This window comes from Amphibalanus amphitrite, unplaced genomic scaffold (assembly GCF_019059575.1).
Source record: "Amphibalanus amphitrite isolate SeventyFive unplaced genomic scaffold, NRLGWU_Aamphi_draft 000237F_arrow, whole genome shotgun sequence".
Lineage (NCBI taxonomy): Eukaryota > Metazoa > Arthropoda > Thecostraca > Balanomorpha > Balanidae > Amphibalanus > Amphibalanus amphitrite.
In genome coordinates, this window is record NW_024881732.1 from 334,342 (window position 1) to 358,155 (window position 23,814).

Here is a 23,814-nt window from a genome sequence, read left to right on the forward strand (position 1 = left end):
TCTCCATGTAAGGAATCTCATGGCCTATCATTTGTCATTCATTCAGTTGCAACACCGCACACGGGTACAGACAGTCGTGCAAACTCATACTCAATCACGCACCAACTATTTGAACGGACCCTTTCTTCTCACCTCGCTCGCAGGCTGCTCAGAGAGGTGACTAGTCCTTATCCTTCTCTCCTGACTGCACCGTCCAGCGTCATCTCTGCCGGCCGCCGATGGCTCCCGTCCAGCGGGGACGAATCCTGCTCCTGCGTCAGCGTTCCTGCCTTTGGCTCCTACTCTAGTAAGATAGATCCTACTCCATATCCAGTGTTCTCGTGCACCCTGCTTTGTGAGCGCAACCGTCTTATCAGCTGGTTTGTTTTTGGGAATCCAAAATTGAATGATCTGTGTCTATCTGTCTCCCCCATCCCTCTCTCCTCTTACTCTCCCTCATCCTCCCTCCTTCCCTCACCCTCTCCCCTCCCACAGTGACTGACACTCCACCCGTCCCCGTCAGGTTCTCTGCGGCCTACAGGACCTGCACGCCAAGGGGATAGTGTACCGCGACTGTAAACCGGAGAACATCCTGCTGGACGACCTGGGCCACGTGCGCATCAGCGACCTGGGCCTGGCCGTCGATATCCCAGAGGGCGGCTGGGTGCGCGGCCGAGTCGGCACCGTCGGATACATGGGTGCGTATTGATGGTGCCGTCGGCTACATGGGTGCGTATTGATGATGGTACCGAACACGAAGACACACAGTGCAGTGAAGAGATCCCAGGACTCTGCTGCTACGTGGCTGCGTATCTGTGTCCGCGAAAACGGAAACATGTGGTGCGGTTGGGGACGGTAACCTTTGCTACTTGGGAGCGTATTTCTTAAAAAAAAAACGAAGCGTAACAAATCCACTTAGTGCAGTACCGAAGGCGGTGGGCTCACCCTGAACTGTATTTCCAGCGTTCTGGAACATCTACTTCGGAATGTTGAAAACTAACTGAGACGCTGTCCGTGAAGTGAGCACTGTGCGTCTTATTGTACGTCAGTAATGCTAATGCTAATGCTGATGCTCATAATGCTAATCTGATGGACGTGACTCACCTTGTCGCTGCTTAGTTGCCCATCCGCCGGTCCTCATTATCCTGATAGCGTATTCCTCTCATATTCATAAATATTCCTCCAGGTGTTAACAGACCAACACCCATCATTATCATTTGTGTATTTGAGACATTCTATAAACACTCGTGGAAAGCCCAGCTAATGCACTGTCGACTCACTGTCCTGCTGCAGCGCCGGAGGTGATCGACAACGAGTACTACAACTTCAGTCCGGACTGGTTCAGCTTCGGCTGCCTGCTCTACGAGATGATCGAGGGCCAGGCGCCGTTCCGCGCGCGCAAGGAGGCTGTCAAGCGGGAGGAGGTGGACCGGCGCGTCAAACAGGACCAGGAGAAGTACTCGAGCAAGTTCTCCGACGTGGCGCGCTCCCTGTGCCAGCTGGTGAGGAGGGCCGCGGGCCGCGGGGCGGGACGGTCACTGTGCGGGGCGTCAGCGGGGAAGCGGGTACCTAACAGTGCGGGGGGTCGGACTGCCGCGAGTGGGATGCAGTGGACATCGTACGCTGGATTGGTAGACACTAGACAGGATGAGAGTGATGATAGATGAGCACGAGGACGGAGCACAGGTGAGGTTTAACAGTCCCTCGAGCATTAGGAGCTGATGCTTGTGTATGTGTACCAGTGTCCGTTGACACCCAAAACTATTTGTCAGGATGTTATAGTTCATTTTCGGATCTCGCTATCGGTAGATGCTATTGGGCCGTAACTTTTGCTGGGTGCTCATATCAGCTGGGAGCACATGAAAAATAAGTAAATAGTTCAGCCCAAAATGTGAAATACCATTCGTGACCTAAGATCACCTCAGGGGCATAAACGGGGGTCACAGACACTATTTTCATGTTCAGTGTGTCTAAACCACTTGTAATTCAGTGTTTGGGAGTGTTTATAATGTCATTTGTCCAAAAGAGGCGCTTTTCAATTTTCTCCCATTGACTTATAATGGGGAGGTCGCAAAATTGACCTGACCTTAGGTCATCGATATCAAAATTCTGAGATATACATTTTGTACATGCTATTGCTCTAAGCAATCGCTAAAAGTTTCAAAGCGATCGGTCACTCGGTGTAGCTATGGCAGACATTGAAACTTTTTATGAGGTGAGGTCACTTCAAGTGACCTGATGACCTGACCTTGAATGACCTTGGTCTGAAATTTTCACAACATGTGTAGAATGGATGTATGATAAGGTGTACCAAAAACGGCGGCGCTCCGCGCCGCCGTTTTTGAGATATTCGCGAAAAACCACAAGGGTGTTCAAACACCCCCCCCCCCAGCAGTGCGCGTGTTAATGGCTTCAGTGAAAGTTACTGTCAGACGCCACTTATTTGAAAAGGACTGTGTATTTGGATCTTAGCAATCAGTTTGACCACTTTGGCCGTATGCTGCTGACAATGAGTGGTTTTTATGAAGCCCACTAATGACATCAGCCAATATCAGCCAATTGAGCGTACCGTTTCGCCTTTCAGCTGTTGCAGAAGCGGCCAGAGGAGCGGTTGGGCTGCCAGCAGGGTCGGTTCGGCGCCGAAGAGGTCAAGAAGCACGAGTTCTTCAAGAACATCAACTGGAAGCGGTTGAGGGCGGGCATGTGCGACCCTCCGTTCATACCTGATGTGAGTGTGGGGCCAGGGGTAGGCTGGAAGTACAGTGGTAGACTGACTTGTACTCACAACTGATCGCACGGCGTGGGACTTATCACGTCCTCAACCCGTGCCGAGTCCGCGGTGCTCGTTTTCTGACGGTCCCTCTACCGACTGGCGTGTTCTTCACAAACGTCCGTGCTCGCTTGTGACTGCCCGTCCCGCTGTCTGAGAGCCTGTGTTCACCGCTAGGCTCCCGTTTGTCCTCACTAACGCTCGTCTCGTTCTCAGCCGGTGTTCTACGCTGGCTGCCCTCGCCCCCCTCGCCCCCGCTGACCGCCCTCGCTCCCCACTTGACGTCCGTTCCATCTCGCCGGCAGCCTCACGCGGTGTACGCCAAAGACGTGTTGGACATTGAGCAGTTCTCGACGGTGAAGGGCGTGGCTCTGGACTCCCGGGACTCGGAGTTTTACGACAAGTTCAACACGGGCTCCGTGTCCATCCCGTGGCAGCAGGAGGTGGGTGGACGGCCAGACGCGCCGGGGATGTAACTTGGCAAACATTCGTGGGAGGAGGAAACACGGGGACCGGAACGGGGGCAAATCCGCAACACACTTGTTACCTTATGGATATACTGGAAACTTTTGAGTGCTGCATCGCTGATCTAGAATGCATAATGGATATGCATAGCTTTGTAATTCCTAGAACATGTTAGGAAGTAAAGTGAGCAGCACACGGCTGGTCTACCAGCCGGTACCGACAGCAGCCCAGCTGAACGGGCAGTATGTCATTTCCTGATTGGATGGACGTTAGGTGCCAAATTACAAGCTTTGGTGCTGAAGTATTGAACAGCGCTGCGCTGCTTCTATGTAGGTGATCCCCGCGGCCCGCAATATGACTGTGATAATGTGTAAGCGCCTTGTTGTCTGAGGACCCGCCAGCTCCGACATGGCTTCTGTTGTGTGCGCGCTCGCTAAGCCTGGCCTGTCCCGGTTTCTGTTGTCAGCCATCCCTCGCCACGGCCTCTGTATGCACTGTGCGCCGCCCGGCCGCTAGTGACCTGCCTCCCCGCCGACCGCAGATGCTGGAGACGGGGTGCTTCAAGGAGCTGAACGTGTACGGGCCCGAGTACACGCGCAGCGACGACCTGCGGCTGGACCTGCCGCCGCCCGAGACCAGCTCTGGCTGCTTCAGCACGCTGCGACGCCGGCGGCGCGGCCAGCACCCGTGAGTGCCGCCCCTCGCTCAGGTACACCATAGCGACACTGGCGCACCATGCACCCTGCTAGGTAGAGCGTGACAACGTCCGTAGTGGTAGACGAATCAATCGCGATGTGCGTCCAAAATAATACGTTAGGTACCTAACGTGAACAAGGTTTTTTTCAGTCTAGTTACTGATCAGCCAGACACGTACTTTTTGTGAAAATAGCATGCATTATTTCGTTACAAATTGACTCGAATGCGATGTATACGTGATAGATCCCACACAGTTTTTACCCGCTCGAATGTTAAAGGGAGATAATGAGCTTTCTTTTTTCTTAAATAAAAATTACTTGACATTTATACTATTTCTACTGTAGTTTCTATAAAATATGAAAATTTCCTAGCACATTTTCGTATGTCAAAAAGGTTTTTATTTTTGCAAAAATGAAGCAGTACTTGCAGTACTTGTAACACCCACCGAAATGCGGTGTCCTTCTCTATAAAAAAAAGTCGCAGTATATGGCGCTTTTGTTTCAAACAGCGACGCTTGGGTTTTTGTTTATGTTATCGCCTTGTCGTTGCTTGGTTGTATGGATTCTAATTTGAATTAGAGTTAATTCGGTTTAGAATTAATTAGATTCTAATTCGGGGGTACATAGTGCCTACTCTTCTTTGTTTCCAAGTATTATTTTGCGCCACAAATGAACGGCATGCGCCAGAAACGCAGCCAAATCTTGCGATTGCGACTACGAAATTCATTATTTTGGCGTCAGAGCCTGAAGCGAAAAATACAAGCATATTTATTTCAAAAAGACTTCAGGTTTGTCGAACGGTGTTATGAGAATTTTGATAACAGTACTGCATAAGTTTTTCAGTGATGCCGCAAAAGTGTTGTATCTATCTTCTTTTATTGTGCAGTCGGCGGGACCGATTCAAAATTGAGTCGTTGCTACTAAAATAGCAGCATATGGCGTCAGATGATGAACAGGAAAAATAGTTGCGTAAATTTAGACATAAACCACCCCCAAACCATGAACATCTTTTGAAGGCACTATAGACGACCATTAACTAACTAGATGTGATGAAGATCAAATGTAAGGAATACGCTCATTTTATAAAATTACATGCAAGTACCAAAAAGTGATGTAAGTACTTATTCAACGGTCATTTTCAGCGCTCCCCGCTAACGTGACTTCAAGTTGAGATATTTGCGGCAAGGTACCGAATTGAGCAAAATGGTTTTAATTTACATTATAACTTGTTGTGTTTTGTCAGAAAATGGTCCTAACTCAGATTTTGTGGGAAAAGGTCATTATCTCCCTTTAATAACCATTGCTACTAGTGGATCCAAGAGGGGCTTGGGGCATTTGCCCCTCTCGTTGCGTCCGAAAATGACGAAATGTCGTCGCTTTCCTCGCATGAAAAGCAATTTAAAGAACTTTTCGTAAAAACATCGCTTTAAACTGCTCAACAGTGCATAGGCAAGCGAAATTCGAGGAGTTTTATTAAATCGAAGATAGTTTTTGGGGAGTATGCCCGCCCTGCAGCATCCGAAAGCCACCTCTTTGCACTTGCCAGTGGTGACCACTGCTGATGTTAACATCCGTTATATGCTTGACCCGAACTCTTGTGAACAGCAAGTGTTGTTTGTGATTGAACCGTCCGTTGTTGGTGATTGTCCCTTGTCGAACCGGCGGTAACTGTTCACACGCTATCTGCTAACACTGGTCGTTGAGCAATATCCGCTAACACGTCCACTAACACACCGTGCTTTTATACGCTGACCACAGAGGTCTATGGCTGACTCCATGTCATTAGGACCGTCTGGTGATTCGCGACTCTGTGCTGCCCTGTGCCGTAACCTTACCTAACTCTGTGATCATCCGGCAGGGATCCGGAGGCCACGCCGTCGACTTCGCTGAGCAACTCTGACCCGTGACGCCAGCGGACCGGCCGCGCCGGCGCCGGCCGGTGAGGCCTCCTGTCTCGGCAGGGGACCGGTACCCCGCAGTCGCAGCCTCGCCTCACCATCATCTCTGTGTTCCTCGCGCGGCGCCGGTCCGGTCGAGGCGAGTGTCGCGCGGTCGGTGCCGCGGCCACGGCGGGGAGGGTGGCTCAGCGAGCCGTGGAGCGCCGGGTAAAGGCGGGGAGACTCAGAGACAGAGGGCTGGGCGACCGGATGTTGGCGATGTTCCTGGCCGCTCGCGCGCCGCTCCCTCCCTCCCTCTCGGTGAGCAGTCAGCCCCTCTCCCCGGATCGGGGCGCCGCCGTGAGCGGCCCATTCAAGTGTTAGTGTTGACCTCTGCTGGACCTCGCACCTCGCCGCCGCACTGTAGTTAGTCATCCGGGCGCCGGCCGCCCCCCCCCCCCCGACACACATCTACCTGAGAGCTCCTTGCGCCCGCCGCCGCCGCCGGCCGCCCAATCAAAAGCTCTTCCTGGCTGGGGCGGGTGGTCGAGGGTGGGTCGCCGTCTGCCGCGCGCGTCCGCCCGCCGGCGGCCGCTCGCCGCTCGGCCGGTGACTAGACGTAGCCTACGCGCTGCGTCAGCGAGCGGCGCCGTGTACGTGTGTCCGTCGTCTATATGTCTGTCTGTTTGTCTGTGTCTGTCTGTTCGTCTGTCTGTCAGTTTTGGGAGTCGAGACGTCGGTACGGGCGTCCCTGGTCACCCTCGTGCATGGGGAGCTCAAAAAAATCAGGGTGACAGTGCAATCGCAAGCGCATAGACGTAGTGACAGAGCGAGAGAGAGCTGTTGAATGTGACAGAGAGAGCCGACTGTGGTGGAGCGTGGCAGTCTGTGTGGCGGGCAGGACTGTGGCGAGCTACAATCGGCCGGTACCGGCTGTGCGTGTCGTCAGACGCACAGGGCAGGTAGCAGCACGGACTTGGAAACGGAGACGGCCGGAGGTCATTGTGAGGTGCGGGAACGAGTGGCTGAGCGTCTGCGTGGGTGTTTGTGTTCGGTGTGCGTGTGAGAGAGAGAGAGAGAGAGAGAGAGAGAGAGAGAGAGAGAGAGAGAGAGAGAGAGAGAGAGAGAGAGAGAGAGAGAGAGAGAGACGCACGCCGATCGCTCGGCACTCTCCAGTACCAGTACCTCCGCTGCATACGCTTTCATCTCTGGCACATAATGTCTGTGTGGATGTGTGCGTGTCTATTATGGAGGATCGAGGACAGACTAGCCTCGTCCGCACTTCATTGAGTGTATATATATACACAAATGAACGATCAACGCTTTTCAGGTACCTAATGTACGCGCACCGTTTCAACATTTTATTATTTATCATCGGCCGACATGTGATCCGTTTTAGTGGATTTCTGTCCACTCTGGTGACGGAGCGGGTGCGGCCGAACACCGGCCGCCGCTGCGGGCTCTGTGAGGTCGGTGTGCCGCGGCTCTGCCGGCGACTGGGGTGGACTCTGTGCCGGCGCCTCGGCTCGCGGCCGGCCGTTAGGAGTCGCCGGCTGTCGTGTGTAGAGCGCCCGGGCCCGCCCAGAGGGCAGTAGTCGAGTTTGTGGTGGCGCCCGCGTAGGTGGCGCTGGACCGCCGGCGCGCCGCCGCAGCCCCCAGGTACAAAATGTCTCCGGCGGCCCGCCCGCTCGGCGACACCGTACTGCCCTCCGCGGTCTAACTTATTTACGCCTCTGAATGTGTGCGAGGATGGTTTACCTATGACGAAATTAAAATACATTGTTTTCCAGCTCTGTGCATTGCTTGGAACCTGATATGGCGCTGAATTGGGTGCAGGGGCTGGAGCTTGTTAAATGCTTGGTGTCGCACGTTTAACAGTGAGGTCGCACACAGTATCAGTGATGGCGTCAAGCTTGAGTGTGTGTGAAATGACTGACAGTGAGTGAAGGCATCAGCCTCCTGGTAAAAAGTTAATCGGCTAAAACTAACCGAGCGCTAACGAGAAATAACTAACCGTGTTCTTCAGACGTCTGAAACAGCTTCTAGTTGGCACACGGAGGACTGGCTTTTGGATGCCACCCTGGGCTTATATCGTGCTGAAGTAGTTAGTTGGATCCCAGCTTCCTTTAGCGAGGTCCTCCTCAAACCATGAGCGCTATATTTAGCCTAGATATCGCGCGCATGAGCTGGATACAAACGACGCTCCTCTCTCTTCTCACCCCGAAATGCGGCATTTAGTCGAGTCTGGTCGCGGCGGCATTCAAACGAGCGACCACTGGGGATTAGATGTGACGCAACTGCCCCGCGATAGTTTCCAATTCACCGCAACCCAAGGTAGGGGTCATAAGGGTCCTGCAAATCTACATACCCAGTCTGCGACATGAGCCGAGCGGCTCTGAATCGCTGGCCGCGAGGTTCAGAGCTGTCGCAGGTGAATCAGCCCCAGGACGTGTCATTCGATTTAAACTGCTCGGGAACGGACAGTTGGAATGTGGAAGGTCCCGTCATCTGATACGAATAACCTGTGCGTTGCGCGTAACCATCCCACTGCAAACACTTTCAATACGTGAATGGTAGTACAATATTACATAATACGAAAAAAAAACAGTTTTTTCTGTTATCAGTGTGATCCTTGGAGCAAGGAATGTATACGTATACGCTAAATGCAGCGTTCGTCACATGTAAAGAAGGTACCTACACAGCGACGGGTAGCGGTCCTGCTGCACTATTTTTCGTATCCTTGGCTGAAATAAATAGGTAGTAACAACTCGTGACACAATTCCACAGATCTGTTTCAGTTATGAACGCCGCCGCCGGTGAGCACATACATACACGTACCACTGACGGAACTGCGATGAACACATTCCCAGCAATATCGCTCGATTCCTCAATGGCCCGACCGTCAATCTCGGTAGCTGGCGGCCCGAATATTTGATCCCACAGATCTAAATCATTCATACAAACACAGCAATGCGGAATTTAGAGCACCGTGACCGGCCTGCAGGTACTGCTTTCCGATGCAGTCTGCACCGTCTTGGTCCAGCATTTAACACTCTGTTCACCACACAAGCACAAGAGTTCCCTCCCTGTATTTTGAGTTCGCAGTCACGTCACAATCCCTCCGTCCATCGCCCCGCTGTTTTCCACACCGTTGTCTCTCCTGAAGAGCACATCACTGGTGGTCTTTTTCAGTATGCCCGGCCGCACGGTCTCACCGGGCAGCGGGCTGCTGCCGGTGAGCGGCTGCGTGGCCGGCGGCCGCAGCTGGCGCAGCTCGATGGGCCCGCCCGGGTCGTACTCGGGCTCGTAGTGGGCGCCGGCGTGGCCGTGCGGCGCGCCGTCCGGCAGCCGGAGCAGATGGTTGGCGGCCGGGTGGTCGCACGCGGCGCGGCTGACGTCCGGCCGGCCGTCGCGCCAGCAGCGGCACCGCGAGGCGGCCGGCGGCGGCGGCAGCGAGGCCAGCGCGCGCCGTCAGCTGGCCGCCGACTCGGCCGCGTCCTCGGCCGCCGGCTGGCCGCGCTCCGGCAGCAGCTCGAGCGCGCGCGCCAGGCAGCCGGCCAGCGCCACCAGCTGCTCCTGCAGCAGGCTGCAGCAGACGGCGATCAGCGCCATACCGAGCAGCAGGTAGAGCGCCGCCGCCAGCTGAGACGAGCCCGGCGTCAGCTCGCCGAAACCGATCGTGCTCAGGCTGACGAAGCAGAAGAAGGCGCCGTCCATGTAGCTCCAGTCCTCCCAGAAGGTCAGCATGTAGCCGCCAGCCAGGATGTAGCCGATGATGATGGTGAGGCAGGCGCAGAAGGGCAGCAGCGGCGCGCGCGGCTCGGGCGGCGGCAGCAGCGGGCCGACCTCCTCCCACGGCCAGGGCGGCTCGCCGGCGCGCTTCAGTTCGCCGTCCAGGTGATTGAGCGACGTCTGGCCCAGCTCCGGGATCCGGTTGTGCAGCGACGGTGACTGCAGGCTGGCGGCCGCGGCCGGCCGGCGGCACACGCACGCGCCGCCGAACGCCAGCTTGAAGCAGCGCGCCATTATGTCCCCTGAGGATCGCACAGAGACGGGGGCGGGTGAGGCAGGGTTTACAAAGACGGGGCGAGGAGTTTACACTTTACAGAGACGGGCCGGGTGAGGCGGGTTTTTACAGAGACGGGGGCGGGTGAGGCGAGGGTTCACAGAGACGGGGGCGGGTGAAACGGGGGTGTACAGAGACGGGGGCGGGTGAGATGGGGTTCACAGAGACGGGGGCGGATGAGGCGGGGGTTCACAGAGACGGGGGCGGGTGGGGCGGGCTGATCGACGGGTAATAAACCGGACATACGATGGGCGGGTGACGGGTGAGAGCCGCGGCACCAGCGAACAACCGAACATTAGTCCTCCTGGGAGGAGCGTTCTAGCAATTTCGAATATAGGATTGATATTGATATGTAAGTACCAAGCACACCGTTACTACCAAACGGAATCCCTACGGACGGCTAGAGACGGAAATGCAATACAGACAAGGCAGCTTTTCCTTCTCAGGTTAAATTTTTAACCACCTTTCGAGTTTCGAACATTCTGGGACTTATTAATTAGGAACACAAATGGTATCTCAACGTAATTTAAAATGTAGGTTAACGGCGGACATCACCCATATACACTCAAACGTGAGATCGGGTCCTACCACCACGAAAAAGCGGCTATTCTATAGAACGGCTAACAGCCGTTCGCATCGGCTTTAGGACCACAAGCGATGGCCACACGCGGACCGTGGTTCCAATGCTGTTTGACGATCTCTTTGTTGGGCCTTTAGGCCTCAGACCGGTGAATTATTAGAAGGGCTTTTCTATTGCGTTGGAGCTTCCTACGAAATAAAAGATAAAACTTACGTATTGCCTATAAATTCCGTTGTTTCTCCTCAATGTAATTCTAGAAAATATTAGCGCTTATCGATTTACCTTAAAAATGATGTCTGACATAAAACGGACGAGAGCCAGTCACACTACCCGAGCAGCCAGCTGGCAGTGGCAAACGGCCCTGGGTTAGTTGTCGAACACTGGTGTGATGTTGTTTCACAGCGTTTTGCTCAGCTGTCTCTCCTGTTGTAGTCAGCCGGCCTGTCAGGTAGCTGCAGGAACACGACATTGCGGCCATCTACACGAATGTCTGACTACTAACAGGGCTGTCTGTTCAGGCATAGGTGCTGTCCGGGACAGCGACGCATTGGCCGATAAAACTGACAAGATGACCGGGCTTCGAATCTCCACATCCTATGAATAGATTTGCGACGCTCTGAATCTTCAATTCATGAAGACTACCTTTTATATGAGAGCTACGGCTTATGATATATATTAAAGGGACCCTCCCACCTTAACATTAGTTTTGAGTTGAGATTGCCAAATTGGTGGCCATGGCCTGCAAATACCGGTTTGGGCACTCACAACATCGAAAAATGCTTTAATTCGAAGATATGGAATTTCAAACTTGCAGTTTTCGGATTCTAAGGGGCTAATGCATTGGAATGCCCCCTTAGAATTTGTGACGTCAGCGGAGATCTAACTATTTTTAAATCTTAGACTAAAACCATCGTTAACATGTGGTGGTATACGCTGCTTTGCGCGCAACGTCTGCCGCATTTTAAGGCTGCCAAATTATTGCTTCCAAATAAAGTCGCTAGTAACAGGGGAGATCCCAAAAAGTAAACAAAAGTAAAAGCCTAATATCTTGAAAACCAGTGAATATTTTTCGGTGAAATTTGGTAGATATTCGTTTCCGCTCTTTCTGAACCAAGGGACATCACTTTTATGCCAATTCATTAACTTTTTTGAAGGTGGGAGGGTCCCTTTAAAAACGAATATAAAGAGCTTAGATAAATTAAGAAGTTAGTGACGATATCGAATTTCTCTCGTCAGATTCGTCCTCAAAATGCCATGTTCCATTGTTCCTACAGTTACCGTCTTTGTCCGATTCTTCGTCATGTTTAGAATACATATCCATGTAGCCATTTCGTTTCAACAAGCCAAATAAGGGTTGTATTGTAGCCTGTGACAGAATTGTGGCTGTGACTTAGTTGTAGTTGGCGGAACTCACCGACGTTCGACAGGTAGAGCAACATCAGTGGTATTCCCATGACCGCATAGGCAATCGTGAGCAGTTTTCCGGCGTCGGTCTTCGGGGAGCACGTGCCGTACCCTGAAACGGAAACAGTGGTTCAACGACAAAGGTCAAACGTATAGGTCTAACCGGTACCCACATACAACGGGTTGGAATAGCTAGGCACTGGACATCTGCACAGCGGATTGAGCATAAGCATAAGCACGCCGGTGGTTATTTTCATAATGGTAGGATTTGTGACGTGTACATATATCGGTAATAACTTTAAACGTTATGAAAAGGTATTTGTAATAAATAAGCTCGCGATTAACACAGAAACGTATTCAACTCAAGTCTGAATCTAAGGCAGGATTACATAGTCATCCAAATGAATTTGGATGGCGATGAAGCTCTGCTGGAGAAACACATTCAGTGAAATATACGGCCTTGTATTGAAGCCGCAGCCTGCTCCATCTGTTCAGGATTGACGCTGCTCTCGTCCAAGAGGTGCACTCTGACAATTAAAATAGCATGGGCGCTGCACAATGCATTTGCTGGAGTTGTGCGGTCGGCCGGGGGTATCGATCGGGCCAGCGCCGGCGCCGTCGGCTGCCCACACGGAACGGCAGCGGCGGCGGCGGGTCGGACCTCAGCTGCCACAGCGGAGCGCAGACCAGCGCGTCTCAGCTGCCACAACAAAGCGCAGATCAGCGCAAAGCAGCTACCACAGCGGAGCGCAGACCGGCGCAAAGCAGCTGCCACAGCGGAGCGCAGACCGGCGCAAAGCAGCTGCCACAGCGGAGCGCAGACCAGCGCGTCTCAGCTGCCACAACAAAGCGCAGATCAGCGCAAAGCAGCTACCACAGCGGAGCGCAGACCGGCGCAAAGCAGCTGCCACAACGGAGCGCAGACCGGCGCAAAGCAGCTGCCACAACGGAGCGCAGACCGGCGCAAAGCAGCTGCCACAACGGAGCACAGACCAGCGCAAAGCAGCTGCCACAGCGGAGCGCAGACCAGCGCAAAGCAGCTGCCACAGCGGAGCGCAGACCAGCGCGACGACAACGGTCCCAGGGGGCTCTATACTCTATAGCCTAGGGTCCCAGCAGGGCGGGCTTTTGGCCTAGGTAGCGAGTAAACGTCGTCTTCAGGGAATCAAAGCTGGTAAACCGCTCTGGCATCAGTGGATTACCTGCATTATTAACCAGGGACTTCCTGGGGCATTTCCAAGCCTCCTTTTAGTTTTCTTCAGATATTTTATATCAACAAACATCACACATAATTAGGTAATGCTAGAATTTTTCAACGGTGATGGTAATTGCTATGGTCTAAAACGCTACTTGGGTATGTAACTTGATAAAGGCGAACCCTGGCGGCTGGAAATTTTAGCCCTCGCCCGTATTGGTCTTTTTACAGCGTCTAACTTATAGGACGGGGGCGCAGACCCCCCCCGCCGTTCGGCCCCTGATCGAGCTAGAGCTTCGAGGCAATTTCACTCGACGCAATTTCTTACCGCAGTACGGGAAAATGGGTACATGAAATCTACAGATATGGGCCATTCATTGACATCCACACAATGCGCGCGTCGAGACAGTTTCTATCTAAACCTAGTTCCAGACAGACAATATTGCTGAAGACTGGCACTAAGTACTCTCACATCTGTGTGTGTCTGCAGTGGCGCTTTAGATCCGGGGCGCCGTACCGCTGTGACTGTATGTACAGGCGCCGAGCCGTGACTGTGCGGGCGCCGAGCCCTTTACATCTGGTTGTGTCTGGGTGCCTCCTACGTGCAGGCGCCCGCCATGCCCTCGGCATCTGTTTGTGTCTGAGGCGCCGTGCCATTGTGACTATGTTGGGCGACATGCATTCGTACATGTTTGTGTGCCTTCTCTGCGGGCTGCCGTGCCCCTCACACCTGTTTGTGCCTGTGGATTCTGATCTGATGTGTGGGCACAGTGCGCTTTATGTCTGTTAGTTTCTGGGCGCCTTATATGTGCGGGCGCCACCGTGCCCCTTACATCTGTTTGTGTCTGGGGCGCCCTATGTGCGGGCGCCCGCCGTGCCCCGGCGGCCGTCGCTCGTTGCCATCGGCGCTATCGATCTCTGTTGGCGCGGCGGAAGTGGCCGGCCGGCTCGGGCTCGCTCTCGGCCAGGACCATAGCTGCTGATCGGCCCAGTGACGAGCTATTGTTCGGCACGAGGCCGGCCCGGCCCGCATCGGACCGGACGGGCGCCGCCAGCACCGCCAGAGGGACGGATTTGACCGGCCGGTCGCACTACGGAGGAAATGGGATATCGCAGCCCTATGAGGCATCAACGGAATTTTGAAAAAGGAATGGCAGATATAATATAATTATATGAAAATTATAAAATGAGCCCTCGTCTTCGCAGAATAATAATCCCATTCCTAATATGCCCTCGCGCATGTAGGTTCGGCGTGATTTTGTCTTGTCGTTAGCCGCCCCATCAATTAGGCCTGTCATCCAAAGCTATTATCCAAGAATCAATTAGCTCTCGATTGATCAAATCCTGACAGGACGGCTATGTGTCTGTACATAACGGCCCCTCAGCGGCCACTGGCGTGACGTGCAATGCAACCGCACATGGGAACAATTTTATAAAGGGCGCAATTTAACCCGCGCACCGACGGGGGTCTGCGCCAACTTAGTACCGACGGGGGGGGGGGGCGGATGTCCGCCCCCCCCTGAGATCTCGAGAACGAAGCAAGATAGCGACAAGCGGTAAACGGCATCGGATACGCACGGTCAAGATCTACAATTTTTACTGAGGTCATTTTCAGGTCAGGTCAAAGATGACGTCACAGGGGTCGAAAAAGTCAAAATGGCGGCGCTAAATATGGAGAGAGTTTTTCTCGAATAACTTTCGAATTAGTCAATATAGGAACAAACTAAGGGCACCATCGTGATCCTCTCGTCAATCCGCATCGAATGATATATATGTTGACCTCGAAAGGTCAAGGTCAAAGGTTGACCTCAGGTCACGTGACCTCGAGGTCATCATGTATATCATTCGATGCGTCTTGACGAGCTGAACACAATGAGACCATCCACGCGTCTGTATCTTGTTCCTGTACGGAGTTATTGGCCAAAAACCTTTGGTGACCTTTGATGACGTCACATGACCTCACAGCTACCCAACAGCAAAACAGACCTCAAGGTAGTGAAGGTTGATCGTATATGAAGTCATGTATGGTATATGGGGCCATTCCGACCCGTTTTAGTGGTAAAAACAGGGAGTTGATTTTTCCCCCATTGACTTATAATGGGGAGGTCGCGAAATTGACCTGACCTTAGGTCACCGATATCAAAATTCCGAGATATACAAATTGTAGCTACTAATGACCTAATAACATCCTGCGACTTTCAAAGGCCTCCGACATCTACTGTAGCTCTGGCACGGTGACAAAGTTGCAAAAAAGTGACTTGAGGTTGGGTCATTCAAAGTGACCTGGTGACCTGACCTTGAAAGGTAGGAGGTTCAAACTTGCACACCATGTGTAAAATTGATAAGGGAATAGTCATACCAAATTTCGCGGCGCTACACGCCGCGGTTTTCCCGCTATTCGCGAAAAACCTCAGGGGGGGCGGATATCCGCCCCCCCCCCGTCGGTGCGCGGGTTAACAAGGGCGCGACTATAGCCAGAAAGGATGTGGTTTCTGAGAAGAGTTGGTATGATCGTCGGATCAATAGTGAACGATTGATCATCCACCCTTTTCATGGAAACCCTTTTTAGCTCCTCGCAGGCTTGGATTACTGATGTCGCTCGTTTCTCTGCCCATTTCGATCCGAGGGAGATCACACCCTGCAATAGGAACCTTGCGCCCATTGTAAAAAAACTTATTCGGTGTTATGCACGTTTGAATTTGCGACAGATTGGCCTCTCAGACACGTTTTATTGTCAACGAAACAAGCTGGGACACAAGTCCAGCATGGTCTAGGGCTGTCCCGAATGATAGCGGCAGACGCAAAACTGCAGGTCCATCCGCCCCGCGGTTTTCGCCCTGGAAGATACCAACGACTAGAAGAAACCAACGACAAAAGATACCAACGACTAGAAGATACCAACGACTGCAGCTGTACGTAGTCTGACAGGTCTGTCACAGAGCAACAGAACATCGACGCACACGGACAAAGAACAAGTTACTTTTCATTACAAAATGGCATATATCAAATGATATTACTTGCAGGGATGGCTTCGGAATACAATTGCACTGGCAACTAGACTGACTAGAGTTGGAATGTTAAATATTGAATGGAATGTTAAACAAACAAAAACTTATTCGACAGAGCTGCCGCCTGCATATTTTCCTACTAACTTAAGGATGAGTTCAGCGTTCTGCTACCGAACTCTGGATTTAGAGCAGACAGCTCCATCGAATTTGTGCTAGATACAGTTAAATGGAGTCATTATTTCGCAATTGGTGCTGGTAACCACTTTGTTATAGACGCTGCAGTCAATATAAGGCTGAAATAGCTTTTTAGTGCCAGGCATGGCTTTTTAGGGCGAAGTAAAATGGTGACCATCAATTATCTTATCGTTTACTGTCTTTATGTATGCTGAAGAAGCTGCTGCTCCTTTTTATATGGCTCAATCTGACTTCTGAGAGCCTTCTTCTTTTTAAGGTTTTGAGATGTAGAGGCTTTCTTCAATGCTATAAAGAATTTGTCTACCTATTATTACCCGATGTTTGGAATGTGAAGCTGCTAGATGGGTTACCTATTCAGTCATACGCGCCCTGCTGGGGGGGGGGGGGCAGATTTTGCCCCCCCCCCCCCCCGTCTAATTTCCGAACCGATGGTCGTAAAAAGACGAGGAGAACGGGTCAAAATAAAAAACGGCCAAAATCCAAAATAAAAAACGATACGTGCCCCATGCGTCGTTAACGACCTTATCGCCTGGAATTCCTCAGCAAACATATTTACATACCCAATGGGAAAGTTGAAGAGGGAAGCAGCATAACTTTCGTCAATCTTGGAAGTCTGCGCTTAGCCTTAGCTTGTGTCACGTAGCTCTTAGCATCCGTATCCATCCTGTGATAACTGCGTATTCAATATCCATGTCGTTGTAGGTATTTATATGCATGTGCTGACTTCACCTGTAATTGGATTTTTACCTGTTAGTAATTAATAAACCTTACAATAAAAAATGTAGCGGAGAAACGGGAGGTATGGGCCGGTTTTGTGAAAAGGCAATTTTCTTCCAGTGGGCAGTGGCTAAACCCTGTTTTCACTCTGTGTACGTGAAATTGCCTTTCACCTGCAAAATGTGGCTGGTATTAGGCATCTGGGATCAACTATTTTGTCTCGAGATAACTTTCAATAAATAATGCGCTTTTCGATCCATCAAAATACACCGGGAGGTATGGCCATGGCGCGCGAGGTATGGGCCGGTGCCATGTGTTTCATATTCTTTTCTCGATAATGAGAACAATACTCGTAGCTGGTATCTACCTTGATCTATCTTAACCCGCGCCCTGGTGGGGTCTGTTTATAACGCGACCTGGTGGGGGGGGGGGCTATTTTTTGCCCCCCCCCTCGTATCTCCGAAACTACTGGACGGATCCGCAAAATTCAAACGGCGTTCGAAAGGCCTGTCAAATTTGTCGACGGAAACCAAATTTTATTGACCTCGGGGTCACCGATGACGTCACAGGTCAGGTCAAAGATGAAATGTTTCACCGTTCACGGGTCTTCTAGGGAATGCGCTATAACACCGAGGAAAACGCATTTTGTCGGGAATCAGCGATAGGGCGTCAGTTGCCTAGTAGATATGTTGCTGTTAGAGGTCACTGGTCATACCAGGTCAGGTCACAGGTCAGGTCACCAAAGGTCACCAAGGGTCACCACATGAACCCAACTTTACTAAGGTTATGCGATGCATGTTTTATGGCCAGTTTTTCATTTCCAACTCAATGGTGTTGGTTATAAGACCATTAGGTACGGTTTAGGTCACTTTCTGGTGGAGGTCAGGTCAAGGTCAGGTCAAAAAAGGTCAAATTTCAAAGTTGATATTTTGCATAAAATGGGTATTGAATCGATGCAGCTCATCACGGGGAGTCTAATGGTGGTCTTTGTTTTGCGCTACGAGGTCTAGAATTGCTGAAAATTGAGTTTGAAAATTTGACGTCATCAATTTTGAACAGTTTTTTCGCTATAACTTGGCCAAAAAAAGAGGTATCGATCTCAAATTTGGTATGTAGATAGAAGGCGGTAGGGACTATCATATATATTCCGGTTTTTTTCGAAATTCAAAAAACTTTTTGGATTTTTTGGCTATTATATTCAAAAAATCTATTTTTTGATTTTTGGGGGTCAAAATCCAAAAATTTCAAAAATCCGAGATAGCAGTTTTGTAGTCCTGTCCATTCTACAGCTTTTATGTTTGTATCATTTTTCTGTATTTGCAAAGCTATAGGCCTGACAGCTCTTCCCGCGAAACCCTTTTTTGGGTCGAAAACGGCAGAACATGACGTCACTCTGACGTCATTTCCGGCCAACCTATCATAGCCTTTGGAAATTTTTTTGGTCACAATGTGTAAAATTGATGTCCGGGAGGGTACTGAAAGTTTGGTGACGATCGGCGCAGTGGTTCAGGAGATATATCGAAAAGTCTGGAGGGGGGGCAAAAAATAGCCCCCCCCACCAGGGCGCGGGTTAACCCGGCAGTTGCTGGGGTATTTCGCCACCCACCGTTTGCTGGGGGGGGGGGCGTTAAACGCCCCCAGCCGATAACTCGAGAACCAATAGGCGCAGCGAAACGCACGAGGCGGCAAACGAAAGAGCGCGACGAGACACTTCAGATGAGTACTTTAAAGTTGAATTTTGAGGTCACAGGTCGGGTCAAGGTCAGGTCAAACACCTGAAATCGGGCTTTCAGTAGCATGGACTTCGCAATGGGCGCCTCTCGCCATAAACTCTGTCAAAACGGTGCACAATCCATCTTATAAGGCCTACAAGAGTGTCAGCTCCATATAAGGGTCAGTCAAGCATAGGTCAGGGTCAAGGTCTGGTCAACCGGGTAGGCACATATTCCCGAAAATCAAAACTGATATTCGCAGCCTGTGACACATGTTTTATATGTAATTTGGGGCGTAGAACACGATGGTGACATTCATTTTATCATATGTGTACGTGTTTGACTCAAAAAGTTCAATTTAAGAAATTCATGTATCATGATCGTGAAGTAGTCACGAAAAATTGCCAAGATTCAGTTCAAGATTTTGGAAAATGCGGAACGATAATCAATAATCGAAGAGAGCCATTTGATTGATCATGGTATTGGCAGTCGAATGGCGTTTACGGCATGTCTGTATGTCTATTCTGTGATTTTATATGATTTTTTGAACATATGCCGTTTTTGGTCGAAAAGTCAAAAATCATGACGTCACTAAAACCTCGATATCTCAACAATTTTCCGACCGATTTTTTAAACTTTGGCACAATAAATTTTAATCAATTCCCTACAGGTACCCAAAATTTGGCGGGCCTGCGGCGCGCCGTTTTTATGCTATGGCCCGGCGAAAAAAAGTGGGGGCGTTTAACGCCCCCCCCCCCCCCCAGCAACTCGCGGGTTAAAGCCCAGTAACCGCATAAGCGGCCAACAGCTTAGGTACTTCATGGAGGTCACTTGGGCACATATGTATTTTGGTAAACTCAATCATGCTCCATGAAATAAGATAAATAATATTTTTATATTCGAATGAAATTTGGAGTTAAATTTTCGACCTTGCACGACAAAAATAAAACTTATTGAAGATTGCCTACACATGTTCAAGTTATATAGGTACCGTCGGTTGAGGCAGTGTGCTTGGTCATGAGCGGGCTAATGTTTCGACAGGTTGAAGTGCTCAAAATTTTCAAAAAAAAAAATGAAGTGATTGTCTTTTATATTCGTTGTGCTATGTGATTATCCTTTGAGTTTGCCTGCAAATGGATACATGTCTGTTGGCGATTTGATAAATAAATAAATAAATAAATGAATGAATGAGTAAATAAATAAATAAATAAATAAATAAATAAATAAAGTGCTCAAAAATGCATTCTGTTTCCAACATTGATCTTGGCAAAAATGTCGAACGATCATAAAAACAACTACGATGTGTATGCTACAACTACGTGTACAACTATGTGTACTCGTACAACTAAAACTACGCGCGCACAGACGGGGGGGGGGGCGGATATCCACCCCTCCTAAGGTTTTGCGTAAATAGCGGGGAAATCATGCCGCGCAATTCAGCGCTACTATTGTCTATTTCTTCATCATTTGACCTTCATCTTCATCAAATGACCCGACGTCAATTACTTCTTTTTGCAAATTAGTTGCCTCAGCAACAGAAGATGACATGACAGAGCACTTTCAAATTGCATGATGTAATCGTCATTGGTACCTACAATTTTTTAAATGCCATACTGCTGCGCTTACCTATGGTAGTGATGATGGTTAGGGAGTAGAGGAACGACCCGAAGAAGCTCCACTGCTCCGGGGGCGGTGCCGTGTGGTTCCGCTTGGAGGCCTGGATCAGATCTGCCTGGAACTTTTTCAGCTCGATGGCCATCAGGTGCGTCCAGTTCTCCTTGTGCAGCACGTTGAGCGCCACGGTGATGTTCCACAGTTTCTCGACGGTGCGCAGCCGGGACTGGGAGACCGAGTGGTGGACGGCGCTGATCTCGCTGTGCACTCGGTCCCGCTCGGCCGCCTCGTGACTGCCCTCCACGTGCGAGAACAGGAACGCGCCCATGACGATGTAGCCCAGGATGATGAGGCAGATGCCGAAGTTGGAGCAGATGGTGCCCCAGACGCGCTGGCAGCAGGTGGCGCAGCGACGCTGGCCGCGCGCCGGCCGCGCCGTCACCTCCTCGAAGGGAGTCATCTGACGGCCAGACTGGCAGGCGAGTCCGCAGCCGATGGCGCCGCGCCCAGCCGGAACTGCTGAGGCATCCGGCGGCAGCTGGTGGAAATGGCCGCTGGAAACGGAAAACAAGGAAAATTGGTCAGATTTATTTGCGATCCTCGGTCATTTCATCGGTTATCCAGCCTGATACTGACAATCTAAGACTTCCAAACAAATGCGAGTAAAAAAGTCACCAACAGCTAGCACTCTGAATGAAAGTGCGACATCTGGGTGGGACGATGCAATGGGTGGCTTTGCGAGCAAAGTGCACATTGCTTCGGCGCAGACATGGTGCATCACTCGATTTTGGTTGATATAGCTAGCCTTGCCTATACAATGTAGGTAGGGTAACCCTATGCCAAAAATAGCAGTTAGCACATCAATGAGCCACGATTCTGTGAATAACTATCGGGTGATCATTTTTGAATGATACAAAAAGAAAGTCGCCACGTGCAAAGATAGGACAAGATATTTTGATTTCACGTGCTGGTTTACAAGAAGGACATTTGGACATTTTGTTTTTTATCAACATTGTCCAAGTCCGTCCTAAGGTACGGTAAATATCATCCGTTTTTATAGCATACCCTTTTTGGACATCTTAGTGTAACGATGCAATATCTCAGCTGGATGGCTTTGCAGCACAACAGATTTTAGTTCATGGCGCATGTGCAAAGGCAATAGCACGGTTATACGGGCCTCCTGGAACCTGCAAAGGATCTTGGAGTGCACGAAGACACTAAGAATAACAAAAATTCCGAAGTGGACATTGCTTATGGAAGTGCGTTCGAGTGCACTGATTTGGCGGACCCGGGGACGGTACGGCCTTCTAGAGAATGCTGTAACCTGTCGTTTGGCCGGCTTTGTATGACTAATTCACGCGTCTCCGACACTCTTTTCAACAAGAGTGTGCTTCTCCACACACATCCGCGCCTGTCATTGAGTTCCCGTGCCCCAAAGCTGGTAAGCCTGCAGCTTGCGAATAAGCGAGCACGACCGCCCGTCTTACAGCCCGGACTTCTCGTGACTGTACTTGAGTGTCTGGCCTCACCTAATGACAGGTGTGGTCAGATGTGAGCCAAAGACAATTGCACATCTAATAGTGGTAGAAGGATACTTTACCTGGAGCATGGGACGGCGGCGATAATCAGCAGAAAATGGTCAGACAAACCCGGCATCGAGCGGAGCTCAGCTGGTCGGCGGTCCGCGAGGGGTGCATACTTTGGGCACCTCCTCTAAGCTGGCTATTGACATTAATGACTGACTGTGTGTTCCAGATAAAATGTCCCACCGTACGTGTTCGATGGGTGTGTTTGGTTTAACTATCCAGCTTAACACATGGCTGATATTAACAAATGTTTTTGTATCATTCAAAAATGATCACCCGGTACAAATGAAAACAGCCGGCCCTAATTGCAAGATATACGAGAATTTGATCATTCACAAGGGCCTCGTAAAGTATTTGTACACTAGGGAGCAGAGTAAAGCATAAATCACTTCGGCCCGTAAATGAAAGAGGTCGAAATAATTGCTACGGTTTAGCATCAATAAGTGTCAGCGCCCAAACCTTTGGTTGACCTCGACACATGAAAGGTCGGTTATGAGGGATTCGTACCCGCTGATCACGAATCTGGCATCTATTTTCCTCTAAGTCTTCATTTAGAGCCTCCGGATGGCAAAATCGTCTTATTTATTATTACTTACTTGAATCAGTGAAATAGCCTATAGTAAGGATACCTAGGTACTCTTCTGTGACCTTGACCTTTGAGCAGCCTTTTATCGTAAGATGAAGAACAAATAGGGACTTGATAAGCCTCAAAACATTTCAAAACACCTTGGAAGTTATCACGCAAGGTGTACGAAAAAGTGCAAAGTTTGAGATCATTTTTTAGCATGACCTTGACCTTTGATTTTGAACACATTTTCAGAATCCTTAGATTCTCTTCTTTTGTTTGACACCCAATTTTGCCGGTTTGAAGCATCCTGCCGTCCTCTAGAACGCTTACTTTGAGATCTTTACACATGTGCCGGTTTTTGCCTTTGACCTAGACCTCTGACTTTGAAAATTAACCTGAGGTCAAAAATTTTAGGTGCTTTAGAATCGTATCGTAAGGACCTTCCGTTTGGTAGGTATCGCTTTTGTTTCCGTAGCTCCCTTATTTACGGAGTTAGACCGAGGGGGTATGACCCCCCCCCCTCGGCTGCATTGGTTGGGACTACCACCCGGGCCCGTCCGGGTTAAGTCTGCAACTGCGCACTCAGCAAACAAAATATGACCAACGCGTTATGATCCATATCAACACTTGTCCATAGTCATTCGATCAAACGGGTTAGTTAGGGCTACACCGCTTCAGCCTCAAGTTTATAGAAAACGACATCCTCAGAAGTGCCGTTCAACATGCATAGGAGCGTGTCGTCATTCACGTCCTCCTCCCCTTTTGTTTTCATGTATTTCATTTATGGGCTGTATCAAGTCCCCCATAGACTATCAAGTGGTCGCGGAGCCATCAACGAAATGAGTGCGTTGTCTCAACCCGTTATTGCAAATTATTTTCACGTCAAGTCCTGTCTTACTGGACGCCTACCAGCCACATTCCTACGTCCTGCTTACCTGAGTTGGTCGGTCAGCACCAGGTTTAGCGCCCGCCGGCCTGTCGTGCGGCCGCCGCGCTCCGCCTCGGTCGGCACTGCGCCGCTGCGCCGCCGGACCGATATCGACGAGCCCGGACCGGCGCGCGACGGCACCGACGGCGCGGCAAACAGAACGGGTGTGGGCAGGCGCGTGGCACCGTGTCGCCAGCCAGCCCGGCTCAGTCGGAACGACTTCTGAGCCACAGCGGGAATTCGTAAAGCGTTAGCAGCTGTTGCATGGCTATCGATGAGAAACAAACTGGTCACATCGGGTACAAAAGTCCCGCCGAATTAAACCTCGCCGGTATTGATGCTTTCCCAGCATATTTTGCCCGTGACGAGAGGAAGCCGATGATACCCAATTTTAAGGTCCTAGGTCATTGGTTGACCTTCCAGGTCAGGTCAATGACCCAAATGTCGGGAAAATC

At 50.7% G+C, this 23,814-nt stretch overlaps 2 protein-coding genes across 8 annotated transcripts in view; one reads left to right on the plus strand and one right to left on the minus strand.

The window, feature by feature from the left end:
* The window catches only part of LOC122386008 (G protein-coupled receptor kinase 2-like), a 41,195-nt gene extending 33,616 nt beyond the window's left edge, over positions 1-7,579 (plus strand). For 3 of the 5 annotated variants that reach the window (XM_043374787.1, XM_043374785.1, XM_043374786.1), the window contains 6 exons: positions 503-677; positions 1,273-1,481; positions 2,564-2,707; positions 3,055-3,192; positions 3,756-3,901; positions 5,768-7,579. In XM_043374787.1, coding sequence (XP_043230722.1) covers positions 503-677; positions 1,273-1,481; positions 2,564-2,707; positions 3,055-3,192; positions 3,756-3,901; positions 5,768-5,816 — 861 coding nt within the window. In that variant the 3' untranslated portion in view covers positions 5,817-7,579. Of the gene's footprint in view, positions 1-502; positions 678-1,272; positions 1,482-2,563; positions 2,708-3,054; positions 3,193-3,755; positions 3,924-5,767 lie in introns of all 5 variants that reach the window. The other 2 variants (XM_043374789.1, XM_043374788.1) reach the window with 1 other exon arrangement.
* An 893-nt stretch (positions 7,580-8,472) lies between these two features.
* LOC122386011 (potassium channel subfamily K member 18-like) lies at positions 8,473-23,576 on the minus strand. Of its 3 annotated transcripts, XM_043374792.1 has the most exons (5): positions 23,367-23,440; positions 20,957-20,958; positions 20,290-20,831; positions 11,847-11,948; positions 8,473-9,820 (listed from the first exon to the last, which is right to left on the minus strand). In XM_043374792.1, exons 3-5 carry the CDS (start codon positions 20,735-20,737, stop codon positions 9,258-9,260), a joined length of 1,113 nt encoding a protein of 370 aa, XP_043230727.1. In that variant the 5' UTR covers positions 20,738-20,831; positions 20,957-20,958; positions 23,367-23,440; the 3' UTR covers positions 8,473-9,257. The 3 variants fall into 3 exon arrangements, with proteins under 3 accessions (XP_043230727.1, XP_043230729.1, XP_043230728.1); XM_043374794.1 differs by lacking the exon at positions 20,957-20,958 and having other exon boundaries at positions 23,367-23,576; XM_043374793.1 differs by lacking the exon at positions 20,957-20,958 and having other exon boundaries at positions 20,290-20,815; positions 23,367-23,435.
* Positions 23,577-23,814: the final 238 nt, after the last annotated feature.